Source organism: Bicyclus anynana, chromosome 26 (assembly GCF_947172395.1).
Source record: "Bicyclus anynana chromosome 26, ilBicAnyn1.1, whole genome shotgun sequence".
Taxonomy (NCBI): domain Eukaryota; kingdom Metazoa; phylum Arthropoda; class Insecta; order Lepidoptera; family Nymphalidae; genus Bicyclus; species Bicyclus anynana.
In genome coordinates this window covers 8,582,893-8,597,881 of record NC_069108.1, presented here as the reverse complement: position 1 = coordinate 8,597,881, position 14,989 = coordinate 8,582,893, and the positions used below count along the sequence as shown (strand labels likewise).

General features: G+C 37.2%; 1 protein-coding gene across 1 annotated transcript; it reads right to left on the bottom strand.

Annotated features, from left to right (window-relative positions):
• Nucleotides 1–1,959: 1,959 nt before the first annotated feature.
• LOC112056684 (serine hydrolase-like protein 2) lies at nt 1,960–14,132 on the bottom strand. Its single transcript, XM_052889935.1, has 7 exons — nt 13,695–14,132; nt 10,145–10,261; nt 9,610–9,762; nt 8,851–8,953; nt 6,655–6,742; nt 5,469–5,566; nt 1,960–4,914 (listed from the first exon to the last, which is right to left on the bottom strand). The coding sequence occupies exons 1-7, from the start codon at nt 13,747–13,749 to the stop codon at nt 4,605–4,607; spliced, it is 924 nt and encodes a 307-aa protein (XP_052745895.1). The 5' UTR covers nt 13,750–14,132; the 3' UTR covers nt 1,960–4,604.
• Nucleotides 14,133–14,989: the final 857 nt, after the last annotated feature.

Genomic DNA, 14,989 nt, shown 5'->3' with positions numbered 1-14,989 from the left:
TTCACCGCAATATAAGAAAAATATGTTTTTAGTGTTTAAAAAAAAACTTAATTGCCTTAATGTTGAGTTGAATGTGGTTTATTCTATAGAATTACTTGTTATTTTTTTATCGATACAGTTATGAAGATTTATTTCGAAAAGTTCCATTTGTCACAGGCGATCTTTTGTTTTTTCGATATAATCGAATTTATATTAAAAGAAAATGGACATTATTAGAGATCATATAGAGTAAACTTTACTTAACTTGATTAGTGCAAAGGAACACTGATATAGTATTGTTACGAACTGTTTTTAGTATAGTAGAAACATTTTTGTGATTTTGAAGTCTGTTGTATTTTTTTTATTAAATTTTTTTATTCTGATTCTGATTATTCTGAACTAGGGTTCGAGGATTTGGAATGAAACACATGGTGACATAATCATCATTACCAACCTATATTCAGCTCACTGCTGAGCTCGAGTCTCCTCTCAAAATGAGAGGGGTTAGGCCAATAGTCCACCACGCTGGCCTAATGACTTCAGACACGTAGAGAATTAAGAAAATTCTCTGATATGCAGGTTTCCTCACGATGTTTTCCTTCACCGTTTGAGACTCGTGGTATTTAATTTCTTATAACGCACAAAACTGAATAGTTGGAGGTGCATGACCCGGATGGGATTCGAACCCACACCCTCCGGAATCGGAGGCAGAGGTCATATCCCACTTAATCCGAGTATCAATACACATTTCCAAACATAGAATTTTCATATATGAGGATACGTTGCGTTTGCTCATTGCTAATGCGTTAGCTTTAATATACTACTTTCTGTGGTTTTTAGTATAACTAATACGAATTTCTTTTGCATAGGAGTATATGTAGATTGTATGTAACACTGTTATGAACAAACTTTTTGTGTCTGTTTAATAAAATTTAAATTATTATTCTCTCTGTTATTTATTTTCTGACAATGTTCTTCAGAACACATCAATACTTTTTATCCCGGAGAAATCGTAAAATTTTGTTTTAATTGGCTTTAGTTAATGCATTACTGTGTTGGCACCGCCTTCAAAGTGATCAGAAGGTACCACATACGAAGTTATTTTTGTGATTTTGAAGTCTGTTCAATTATTTTGTTAAAAAGATTTTATTTTTCTGTTTTTAGTGTGTCCTAGCATTATGAACGATAGCGCCACAGTATGGGCATTATTTTCATTTTAACACAAAATTACTGAACCGATTTTCATGAAACTTAAATAGGACAGATCTGGGTATACTCTTTCAAACAAAAAAAATTGTTAAGAAATGTCGAAGTTATATGAGGTAACAAACATTAAAAGAAAATTCCCATTTATCATAATACCAAAATTCATTTTTATCGGTTCAGCCCTTCAGCCGCGAAAAGATAACAGACAGACAGACAAGACTTAGTTCTGCATTTATAATATTAATATAAATAGCACCGGGGATGTAGCATACATGTAGAATAGTACAAACAGTGATAGAATTTTTCAATATCGGTTCAGTAGTTTCTGAGCCCAGCCCCTGTAGTCAAGTGGTACGTCGATTCTCTGTCTACGATCGCTAACGCTTCGAAAACTAGAATAATGTTTGCGAATGACATTTGCTATCGACAGGTCACGTGATCAATTTCTGTCATTCCCATACATTTTTCTAGTTTTCGAAGCGTTAGCGATCGTAGAAAAAGAATCGACGTGCCACTTGGTTAGAGAGGCTGATGTTAAGTGACGATGCAGTCTAAAATGGAAGCGGCCTCTGACGGTTTCTACGTACCGGAACGGTAAATCGCTTGGCGGTATATCTTAGCCCGTAAGGTGGTGACTAGCCTATAGCTACGGCCGAAGCCTGTCAGTCCACCAGACACCAGTCTCTCTCGTCATTAGATATGTTGACGCATGCCAGGCGTGCCGAGGTAGTGCGAGGTAAGTAAGAATAAATTAAATAAAACTAGTTTAGTATATAGTATAAATAAATAATATATTTCATGTAAAACATTTTATAAAATAACTCTCACCATTAAAAAACAATAAATATTATTAACAAATGCATCTCTGTATACCAAATACTCAACTATATATTTGTAGACTCAACTCAGCGACGTCGGTACAATACAATGGATAGCTGTGGGTCGGTCGCGATGTCCTAGATTCGAATCCCGTGTATATCAGAGGTTCCCAAACATTTTTTCTCATAGACCACTTTAAAATTTCACTGGTTCTGGAAAATGGGATTATATTTATAGAAATTTTCGTTGCAGCTGAATCGACAACCACCACGAGTCAACAGTTAAATAAAAATAGTGAGAATTGATTACTTAATTGATTGTGCAGTGAGTGAATGACAAAAAGTAAAATTGTCCAGGCAAACGGTTATTTCAGCCAACTTTACTTTGTACTCATAGCACAAGGAAGTAATCACTTGACAATTACCTATTTTTTTTAGAAAACTCCTCATTATGTAGGTATGAAACCACATCGTGAATCCTCGCTTACAAATCGTGAACCCCCCATTTTGGTCACGACAACGTAGACCCCCGCCAAGTCTTCCATAAACCTGGACCACTTTCGCAATCAATGGCCTATATAATACAGAGCGTCATGTAAAGAACTTTCGTTTGTTTTGGTGGTTTGGTTTAATCTAAGGTTTTGATTCATACTTTGAGTGACGTGGTAGCCAGTGGATATGACCTCTGCCATCGGTTCGGAGGGGTGAGGCTCAAACGGTGAAGGAAAAACATCGTGAGGAAACCTGCATACTAGAGAACTTTCTCAATTCTCTGCGTGTGTGAAGTCTGCCAATCCGCATTGGGCCAGCGTGGTGGACTATTGGCCTAATCCCTCTCATTCTGAGAGGAGACTCGAGCTCAGCAGTGAGCCGAATATGGGTTGATGCTGATGACATACAATGTATTAAACAGATATTTTAATTTTTGGTCCCCAAACTTACTTACCTACACCTACTTATAACTATAATATATTTTTAAATTCACTATTATTTAAAACCACAACAAAAATCATTTACTTATTGGTATAAAATTATAAAATATAATAATAAAACAATAAATTTAAAAAAGTCTTCTGCTGTCAGGGCAGAGACAAAGTTCTTTACATTATTTTGTCAACTCTTGTGATAAACTCTGTAGCATAAATGAGAGTTTTTGTCAATAAAAAGGCTTACTCTAATTTGTATAGTGTGAGTGTGTGTGTGTGTGTGTGTGTGTGTGTGTAATTTTTGCCCATGATATGCGGGCGACGGGGGAAAGGGCTGCGCGGTTGTGAAGTCGTGCGCGCGGGGCAGAGGGTAGGACTGCGCGGGTATGAAGTCGTGCGCACGAGGCATCAATACCCCCCTCCCGGCCCGCGCCGACCATTGGGAGTGTTACGAACAAGGGAGATGGTCCAAAATTGTATGGAGTCCAGGATCAGTCATTGTACCCTGGCGAAAATAAAAGAAAATAATTTTTTTAACCATTTTCGATTTTACAAATCTACGAATTTACTGTAATTCTTTCGAATTAATGTTAATTCTCTCCCAAGAAATGCAACACTAGTAAGGGTAACAATGGCGGATAGATGACGTTTTCAACGCAATAGTCGTTTTGACGTTTGCTGTCAAATGTCATGTCATAGTTGCTTTAATGGCGCCATCTTGTTACAACTCAAAAACTTGGGTTTTAATTTTCATTTATTTCTTTTTATTTAGTTACATTTATTCACTTATTTAGATTATAACAAATATCCTGTATTTTTTAAATTTTAATGATACGGGGTACAAGAGTGGATCTGAAATGGACCATCTCCTTTTGAAAAGTAAATATGTGAACTCAAAATTTTAACCAATAAGTTAATTAACATAAATGAATAAATCAATGATAATGACGATTTGGAAAAAGTTATTTACATAAAGCATCGGGCATTGCTTACATTTTCTAATTTCTGACACTCATGGGTTAATTGATCACATTCTTGGCGGAAATTGTAAAACTTGATAGGGTTTTATTCAATATTGTGTTTCTCCCTATAATATTATTGTCTTTTAGACATAATGGACGCCAAACGGCATTTTTTTTTATTCTGTTCAAGTTAGCCCTTGACTACAATCTCAGCTGATGGTAAGTGATGATGCAATTTAATATGAAAGCGGGCTAACTTGTTAGGAGTAGGATGATAATCCACACCCCTTTCGGTTAATACATGACATCGTACGGGTACGCTAAATCGCTTGGCGGTACGTCTTTGTCGGTAGGGTGGTGACTAGCCACGGCGGAAGTCTCCCATCAGTCAAACCTGAACCAATTAAGAAAACCTCAATCAGCCCAGCCGGGATCGAATCCAGGACCTCTGTCTTGTAAGTCCACTGCGCATACTACTGCGCCACGGAGGCCGCTCAGAATGATAATGTTTCCTCACTTTTTTTTGGTTATCATCTCTCCCACTGCCACTGGCAGAGATCTCTTACAGAGATAAGTGTTTCCTTGTCCAGTGTTTTTCTTTTTACTTTTGTGTGTTACTAATATTGGTACAAAATTAATTAAAAAAAAAATTATAGCTGATAATGATGATGATGAAGATGATGATGATGATGATAATGATGATACACAACGGTCTATAACTTAGATTTGTTGTCCAAACCAGCAACACCGTGCAACAAAAACGGAGCAACAATCGTCGCTACAATGTCCGCATTGTTGGCATGCAGGTCATGTCCGCCGGGCAATGCGCGCCATCTGTGATTCTTGTTGGGAAACGAATCCTCGTCGAATACAAACGGCACGTCTTTGTAGCGGTTTCTGTTCTTGGACTCCTCGGCTATGATGGTCAGAATAGGTATGGTCATTTCAGTGAACAGTTTCCTGAGGTATTCCGGCGACATCGGCGGATAAGTCACCAGGTTTACGCGCTCGTCGAATGTGAAACTGAAAAATATTATCAAAAATTATTTATTTAAGGAAAGCCAACAGCTGATACAATGTCACATGTCAATAATTTATATTAATATACTAAGTTATTGCCCAGCTAATTACAGCATTCACTAATTAAAATTACTTATGTCAAAAATTACAGTTGTCAGCAATGAAATGTCAAAATATACAATGCAAATTAATATCTTAAAAAGTAATTTAAAACGTTGTATAGAAAGATGCAAACTTTATGGTGAAGGAAAACATCGTGAGAAAACCTGCATACTTTGTTTTATTTTTTCTAATTCCGTAAAAAATTACGTGTGTGAAGTCTGCCAATCCGCATTGGGCCAGCGTGGTGGACTATTGGCCAAAACCCTCTCATTCTGAGAGGAGACTCGAGCTCATCAGTGAGACTATGAGAGAATATGGGTTGATGATGATGATGATCATGACAGAAAACGGTACGACAACCTCCGAGTACGTTTCCGACTCGCACTTGGCCGGTTACTTTTGTCACTCACCATCAAGTGAGCGAGCAGTCCAGTTAAAAACCCGTTTACACTTACCGTATGAGTCCATCCCCCGCCGGCTCCGTCACTCTGACCAGAGTCTCGACCGCCACTTCTTCGGTGAAGCCTCTGCGCTTCATTATCTTGTCTATTGCCTGCAATATACACATACAAGATCCGTGTTAGAAACGACCTTCACCCATCTGTTTAATGGATGAAAAGTGTTTTATATCAAGGGGGATGTCCACCGGCCAATGCAACGTTGACCCGGACTTAATATAATGTATCCATTATATTAAGTTCAGCTTGTAAATAAAATTCAATTGTTACTAGAATAGATTTTATGTATATATATTTTTAGTTTTGTTTTTTGAGTAGTTAATTTTTATTGTTATGTCTTTTGTGTATTCTAATTCTTGACTATTGTTATTAATTAAGTAGTAAGTAGCATTAATGAGAGTTTTTGTCAATAAAAAGGCAGCTTTCGTGTGTGTGTGTGTGTGTAATTTTTGCCCATGATATGCGGGCGACGGGGGAAAGGGCTGCGCGGTTGTAAAGTCGTGCGCGCGAGGCAGAGATTGACTATTGTTATTAATTAATTTGAATTGTTGAATTTTAATTTATTTGACTTGGTTAATGTTAATTTATTCTTAATTTTTAATTTGTTTCAACTTGAATTTATTATTTTTATATTATTTTGATTGTTTAATATTCATTTTGTAATTTAAGATTTATTGTTGTAATTATATTTCTGATTGCTCGAGAACGAATTGGGAAACTGTAATGTTTCATGTATATAAATAAATAAATTATAAACACATAGACGTCTGTGCTGATAATGATGATGATCATTACGATTTTGATAATGATGATGATTTTTTTAGCAGACTCAGAAGTGATTACAAAAATAAGAAAACTAATGTCGAACAAAGGTTATGATTCACAACATTTGTCAGGACAACTTAATTAACAAATCAAACTGTGACCCTAGAATGGCAGAGAATGACCTTGAGTGAAGGCACGCACTTGCGAACGATGTGTGTAGGGTTAAAGGTACCTTTAACTGTTAAGAAACACTCCCCTTTTTCACTCAAGTCACTCTCCCCGCCTATCCCAAGTAACCTATAAAGAATTACACAACAAGAGATGTGGACGGCCCGAACGCCACGAGCACACTGAAGCCGTCCGTACCGCAAGTCGTTGCAACGCGGCGATAACATTAGTTATGACTAGTTTCACTGACCTCCTCTCTAGTGTATGTGCGTTTGTCGTTGTTACTTCTGTTGTAACGTTCGTAGTTTTCAAAATACCTGGCGATCGCCATTTTGTACCTGAAAATAAAATATTGAGCATTAAGGCCTTGGATCAGGGTTTCTTTTATTCAAATAAAAACATTATTTTCAACAGTCCAATTCATTTTTTTTGGGGGGGGGCTGTGTTCAGGGTTTAAATTTAACAGGGTTAAAACAGTGTTAAAAATTAACAGGGTTAAAATTGTGTTAAAAATTAACATGGTTAAAATAGTGTTTAAATTTAACAGGGTTAAAACAGTGTTAAAAATTAACAGGGTTAAAATTGTGTTAAAAATTAACAGGGTTAAAATTGTGTTAAAAATTAACAGGGTTAAAATTGTGTTAGAAATTAACAGGGCTAAAATTGTGTTAAAAATTAACAGGGTTAAAATTGTGTTAAAAATTAACAGGGTTAAAATTGTGTTAAAAATTAACAGGGTTAATATTGTGTTAAAAATTAACAGGGTTAAAATTGTGTTAAAAATTCCAAGTAACAGCAAACACCTTAGTAACTAATGAACACAGAATATCAGGGATCCGCGGCAGCGCCGCAAATCTGACCCTTTAAATCCCTGTAGCTCCGAAAGTAATGATCGCAGATACCCTGATACTTTTACAAAATTGCTTTGCTCTTAACGTATACTCTTAATTTATATACAATTTAAAAAACTGTCATCATCCCTATTTTAACTCTGTACCAGTTATCAAGCCACCATTGCGTAAATCTTGTCGCGAACCCCCTGCCGTCAAAAGGCGAAAGCCTAGGGGTTCGCGTACCCCACTTTGAGAAACCCTGCCTTAGCTCATCGCCATTACATATAAATAATAATCTTTTTAACATAAAAATGGAATCGACTTCAAAGACGTATTTCAGTGAATTTTATTTTAACACAAAATTACTGAACAGATTTTCATGAAAGTGAAATGGGACCAACCTGGAAGTATATCTACTCTTACAAACAAAAAAGATAGATAGATAGACTTATCATAATACTAGCTGACGCCGCGCGGTTTCACCCACGTGGTTCCTGTTCCCGTAGGAGTACGGGGATAATAAATAGCCTTGCTCGATAAATGGGCTATCTAACACTGAAAGAATTTTTCAAATGGGACCAGTAGTTCCTGAGATTAGCGCGTTCAAGCAAACTCTTCAGCTTTATAATATTAATAGTATAGAAGTATACATTAGTATCTAGCAATGGCGAAGGATGGAATTTTGACGAAGGTAAGCCGTCCCAAAGAAAAGGAAATTCATACCGTAAGATACAAACTGCGGTTTCTCATACAACCATACATATTTATTACAATAATGAATATGTATGTATGGATTTATAAAAGGTAACCCGTCGGGAATCAACCTGTATGGACACTTCGCCGCTGGTATCTAGTATCTAGTAGATACTATCTAGGTAGCACCCGTGCGAAGACGGGGCAGGTCGCTAGTTAATTAAATATATTTTTTAATAATAATCATCATTAATCATTATCCTATCTTACTTTTGCTATATTATCAAAGTCATGATTCAATTATTTCATTTAGGCTTACTTTACAAGCACTTTCGAAACGTTAAGTAATAATATCACACTAATATTATAAGCCGTGATAGCCCAGTGGATATGACCTCTTTCTCCGGTTCCAGAGGGTGTGGGTTCGAATCCGGTCTGGTGGCATGCACCTCCTTTTCAGTTGTGTGCATTTTAAGAAATTAAATAACACGTGTCCCAAACGTTGAAGGAAAACATCGTGAGGAAACCTGCATACCAGAGAATTTTCTTAATTCTCTGCGTGTGTGAAGTCTGCCAATCTGCATTGAGCCAGCGTGGTGGACTGTTGGTCTAACCCCTCTCATTCTGAGAGGAGACTCAGCAGTGAGCCGAATGGGTTGATGATGATGAGACATGAAATCACACACAAATGAGGAGATCAGCAGACGAACCAAAGCCACTTACATAGCTCAGCGAGTTGTGAAGCTGTGCCAATGGGCGGGGCACTTCGAAGAGCCGAAGTACGTTGGGGTCCCAAGGTGCTGGAATGGCGACCCCGCACCGGAAAGCGCAGTGTTGGTTATTTCCAGCAGTGGACGTCCATCGGCTGTTGATGGTGATGATGAGTGATGAGACTGCTAACATATAAGTAGTGTACCTACCAGAGGGGGAACCTGTCTGCGGGCACCGCAAACCCCATGGTGATGGGGTCCAGCTGTATGATCTTGCTGATCTTACCCGGATATGATATGTTGTAAATGTAACCTGGAACAAACGATAAAATACCATTCAACATATACTAATACTAGCGGATGCCCGCGACTTCGTTCGCGTGGTATTTAGTTTTTCACAAATCCCTCGGGAACCATGGATGTGTTAATCCAGGCTATAATATATCTTAATACCAAATTTCAGCTAAGGTTCAGTAGTCGAGGCGTGAAAGAGTAACAAACATTCATATCATCAAAATCATCAGTTTTCGCAAATCTCGGGAAACCATGGATTTTTTCGGGATAAAAAGTAGCCTATGTGTCAATCCAGAGTAAAATCTATTTCCATTCCAAATTTCAACTAAATCGCTTCAGTAGTAGCGGTGTTAAAGAGTAACAAACATCCAAACACCCATACAAACTTTCGCATTTTCCCATAATATTAGTAGAATTTATTTATCTGTCCTTTTATTTTCAAATTTCAACATTGTAAATATAAAAATACAAAACACTATAAAAAAAATTATAAACAAAAAAATATTATTATTATCTTCTAAACCGTTTTTAGAAATACGTTTATTACTATATCTTGAATACTGCGCAGGTGTGAAATCGTGCGTGCGGGGAAGTGAAGTGCATCGGTCGTGGGTTTTTCATTCATCACTACACTACGAAGTTGCCAAGCTATAGAAAGCCATGTAGTGACGTCACCTAGGGAGCAGCCCATGGAGTGTCCGAGGTACACGAAGCTGTCCCAGCGGAAGTGTTTGACGAGCACCTGCAGGCTGTACACCAGGTCGTGCAGACCCAGCATCAGGCCGCCTGGCATGCGGTCCGAGCGACCGTTGCCTGGCAGCTCCAGACCTGGAACACCAGGAAAAACTCATTTATTTATTATTTACTAGCGGACGCACGCGAATTCGTCCGCGTAAAAATCGATGTAAACTTTCAACTACCCCTATCCTACCCCTGCCCCTACTCCTACCCTACCCCTACCCTATATTTTTATTTGTTTGATTGAACGCGCTAATCTCAGGAACTACTGGTCCAATTTGAAAAATTCTTTCAGTGATAGATAGCCCAATTATCGAAGAAGGTTATAGGCTATATATCATCCTCATATTCCTACGGGAACTAGAACCACGCGGGTGAAACCGCGCGGCATCAGCTAGCGGAAGAATAATTTAAATAATTCCGTCATTTTTCTTTTCAGGTGTATTTCTTGAATTTATTTATTAATACATACCGATATAGTAGAATTTCTTCGGCAACAGTTTAATAAGCGGTCTGAAGCTCGCCGCCGAGTCCTTCGCGCCGTGGCAGACCAGCACCGGGGGGTCGCAGCAGTCGCCCCATGCTATGACTGGAACATCATCATCATCATCATCATCATCATCGTCATCGTCATCGTCATCATCATCATCATCATCATCATAGTCAGGAAAGATTATTAGAAGTAGGTACGAAAATAGACCAACGGGGCGGGAATCGAACCACCACCCCTCACGATGAGTCCGACACTATGACGGCCTCCGTGGCGCAGTGGTATGCGCGGTGGATTTACAAAACGGAGGTCCTGGGTTCGATCCCCGGCTGGGCAGATTGAGATTTTCTTAATTTGTCCAGGTCTGGCTGGTGGGAGGCTTCGGCCGTGGCTAGTTACCACCCTACCGGCAAAGACGTACCGCCAAGTGATTTAGCGTTCCGGTACGATGCCGTGTAAAAACCGAAAGGGGTGTAGATTTTCATCCTCCTCCTAACAAGTTAGCCCGCTTCCATCTTAGACTGCATCATCACTTAACATCAGGTGAGATTGTAGTCAAGGGCTAACTTGTAAAGAATAAAAAAAAATAAAAAACACAACACCGAGGTTAACGTGAATTAACGTGAACTAAATGTTCTGGTCTGTAGTATGCACATTATTTTTTCATTTGTTTTTTATTGAGTTGCGAGCAACTTTAACATTGAATACTGTCCTGAATTATTTTATTTTCTCGTAATCGTAGTGAAAAGTATAGTGTTACATGCGGGGCTAAACCCATTCATTATACACTCGGTAAAAATACCTCGTATATAATGGTGTTTTTAGCCCCTTGTATAACAATCTACTAATTTTGCATTGATTTGTAATAGGGATGATGACAGTTTTTAAATTGTATATAAATTAAGATTATGCTTATAGAAAAGCAATTTTCTAAAAGTAACAGGATATCTGCGATCATTACTTTCGGAGCTACAGGGATTTAAAGAGTCAGATTTGCGGCGCTGCCGCAGATCCCTGAATAACGCTCCATACAAAATGGCACGAACTAGTGACGTCGTTGGCTCGCTGATCGTTAGATTTGTATGGGCGTTCAAACAAAATTACTAATATCTTTGTTATTTGTGCGTTTATGTTTATAGTTCATCTATTGAAAAATGTCACATTTAATGTAAGGAAGCTAAAACTGTATGAATTTTCATCTAATTACGTTAAAAAATTTTTAACAGATTTTGAAATTTACTAATCTCATTTATTTTGCAATTATCCAGTCAATCTTTGCTTTGTATGTATAAATTAGTTAAAATTGACTATATTTACCCGAATGTATCATAAAAATCAATATATTCAAACCTAGTCATCATCCCCATTCTTTTGCAACCATATGTCATTGTTTTTTCAAAGAAATTACATAAATATCCTCATTTTAGGTAAATGGCATTAATGGTAGGTAGCAGCAAGTAGTCGGTCACGTTATTTTAACGACAAACCGTTAATTTATGTAGTAAAATTTTATAAAACTGAAATAAAGATAACAATTTTAAAAAATATATAATTTATGTAGTTTTGTTGTAATATTCACAATCGTAAAAATTGCCACTTGATCGCAATAATAGGCTTATATAATGGGGGGGCCGAGCAGGCCAGTATGATATGATATGATCACTTGGTGGTATGTTTTTACTGATAGGGTGGTAATTAGCCACAACCAAAGCCTCCCACCAGCCACAATGGTCAGTATTGTAAAGCTTAACCCAGGACCTCCTAATCCCAAACCAAATAGGCATACCATTGAACCAATAAGGCAGCCAAAATAATATAATGTTATCTAATAAAATGAGTTTTATCTATGTAATTTATCAGTGTGCTAAAGACTATCACCTAACAACAGTGAGATAAGAACAGTGTATTGTGCCTATATTAGATTTTTTGTGCTACTACCAAAATTTTATCTGAATGCAAAATTTGGTTGAATTAAATGGACTCTGCCGAAAGCTTCAGGCCTTTTAATAAATTGTTGCTGAAGAAATTCTACTATATCGGCATGTATAACTTCACGGCCTTTGTGGTGCAGTGGTATGCACGATGGATTTACAACACAGAGGTCCTGGGTTCGATCTCGGGCTAGGCCGATTGAGATTTTCTTAATTGGTCCAGGTCTGGCTGATGGGAGGCTTTGGCTACTTACCACCCTACCGGTAGAAATGTACTACCAAGCAATTTAGCGATCCGGTATGATGCCGTGTAGAAACCAAAAGGAGTGTGGATTTTCATCCTCCTCCTAACAAGTTAGCCCACTTCCATCTTAGATTGCATAATCACTTACATTATATCATCAGGTGAGATTGTAGTCAAGTGCTAAGTTGTAAAAAATAAAAAAAAAAATGAAATGCAGCACAACAACGCATCGTGTGCCCCGTCTCTAAGGACAAGTCTAAGTTGTCAGCGAAAAAAAAACCCACACACTCCATGCAAGTGCAAATATGGCACACAGTTACTCATAAATGCTTACGAAACATAGAATTATGAGGAAAAATCCACATTGAACGTACAATTATTGTACAAGGAATTCATGAAATGATAAGAAGGAAAACATTATAATAATTTTTATTCTTCCCTATTTAAAATTACTGTAATGTATTGGCAAATGAACAAGAGACATCTATCAACTGAAACTATGCTGGTGAAACTGCAGGACATTGGCTAGTCTATACTAACATTATAAAGAGGCAAGATAATTTGCTTAAATAGGCTCCAAAGCTACTAGACTGATTTGAAAAAGTTCTTTCACTGTTGGGAAGCTACCTATCAGAATGATATAGGCTATATTTTATCCACAAATTCTTATGACCTCTGCCTCCGAATCGAAGGCAGTGGTCATATCCACTGGGCTATCACATCCAGGGATTTATCCCCCGCTACCATATGTGCAAAGTATGCAATGCACACAGGCGCCGTAATTTTGGGGCGCCAAAACCTTTGCTTTGTTTCAAAAGCAATCAAAAAAACCCCTTATCCCTGGCCCTCATCACATCCCATTTAATAATAAGTGATAATAATAATTACCAACTGCACAATCTGGTTAAAGCCAAAAAGGAAAAGTATCAAAATACTTGGACCTTGCTCACGAGATTACCGCCATGTGGAATGTTGAGTCAACTATTATTGTTCCGATAGTTGTTTCAGTCAATGGTCTTATAGTGAAAAGCTTCGAACAACACCTTTAGAAGCTTTCGCTTAACTGTTGGATCAAGAGTCGGATACAAAAGGCAGTGAATCTTGAGACGACGCGTATTGTGAGGAGGTTCCTCACTCTGGAGCCCTGACCACCGGTTGCTTGGGCACTCAAATGTCCCGCAGCGGGAGGGTGAATTTTTTTTATAAATTTTTAATAATGTTTTGTATTTTATACTTATATTGTTAAAAATTTAAAAAAAAAAGAAGTAATAAATAAATGAGAGACCATAATTACCAACTGCACCAGAGCTATAAAATCCTACTTTTTTATATTAATTTGATTTGATTCAATACTTACTACATAGTCTTCCCCACGGCGCTTCTATGTACCATTCCTTTTCTAATAGAACCATATTTTACAACTTTTTTTTGTTAAAACACTGATAAACTCTGAAAAGACTGTAAACTAACTAGTACTAATAGCGGAGGACATATAATATGTTGCTGATTATTTTATAAATAAGTATTTACACTTCATACACAAAATTAGCTTTTTATTTAGGCACTTCAATACAATTTACATTTTAAAACTTGAGTAAATGAACAATTATTACGGAATGGAATCGTATCGGTGTATGATACGAGTTTCGATTTTTCTAATTGAAACTCAAAGGTCAAAACACAGAGCTCTTTGAAACAAAGTCAAAAGAAATAATGAGAAATATAGTAAAATTGATAAGATTTGTAATCAAATTGTTGTTCTTGTTGTGTTGATGGATGATGACATTGACATTTGACAATCAAAAACACTAGACGTCAAGCTGTCAAATGTTGAGTAATTTTTTTTTTCTTTATTCTTTTACGCAGTGAAATGGCAAAGGTATTACACCGTACAGCCATACCTTAGTGAGTCAAAGTCTTAGACCATTTAAATAACAGGACCTGTCTCGCAAACCGTTACCCCTCTGGCAAAGATCAAAAATCTGTGATCTAACGCGTTTATAAAAACTGTTGCGATAGAATCGATGTTTTATTGTTGTAATCGTTTTCGTCGTGTAAAGAGCTCCCTAAAAATGCCGGTTTGTGTAGTTAAATGGCATAAAAAAACGGCCAAAAACTTGTAGTTTAGTAAAAGATGGAGTAACATTTCATTTAAACCTTAATTTTATCAAATCGATTCTTTTGACTAAACAGTCAACAATCGATCAGTAATCGAATATTCTATATATTTAATCTGTGGATAGTCTAAGCAATGTGTTTGTTACTCTGTGTAAAAATTACGCGTGTGTGTATTGTATGGACATAGAATATTTTTAATGGTGTAAAATATTTTCGATGTATGAGTTTACCTCGTCCCCCTCAAAAAACGACAGACAATTTTGTTCGTGAATTTGAGTGCGATGCATCTCCATTTTCTAATTCCTCTATGGTCAAAGTTGAAGTCCATGTTTGCTTTTTTTTTTACTGGCTTTACGGCTCTGTTCTGAGTTCTAGCTATACTGAGTAAATAATCTTAATATCATCACAGAGTACATAGAATACGTAACCAACCTCAGGCGAATTACTCTATGACTATGTAGACAAAGCATACAAACAACATATTAGGCCGTACAGAGCCCTGTACTTTAGTATTTTAGTCGAGTACGAACAAAT

Coding starts and splice junctions, on each gene's coding strand:
- LOC112056684 (XM_052889935.1), bottom strand. CDS start 13,749: ATGGTTCTATTAGAAAAGGAATGGTACATAGAAGCGCCGTGGGGAAGA. Junction 9,763..10,144: donor GAAGAAATTCTACTATATCG/GTATGTATTAAT, acceptor CTGGTGTTCCAG/GTCTGGAGCTGCCAGGCAAC. Junction 5,567..6,654: donor GCACATACACTAGAGAGGAG/GTCAGTGAAACT, acceptor TGTATATTGCAG/GCAATAGACAAGATAATGAA.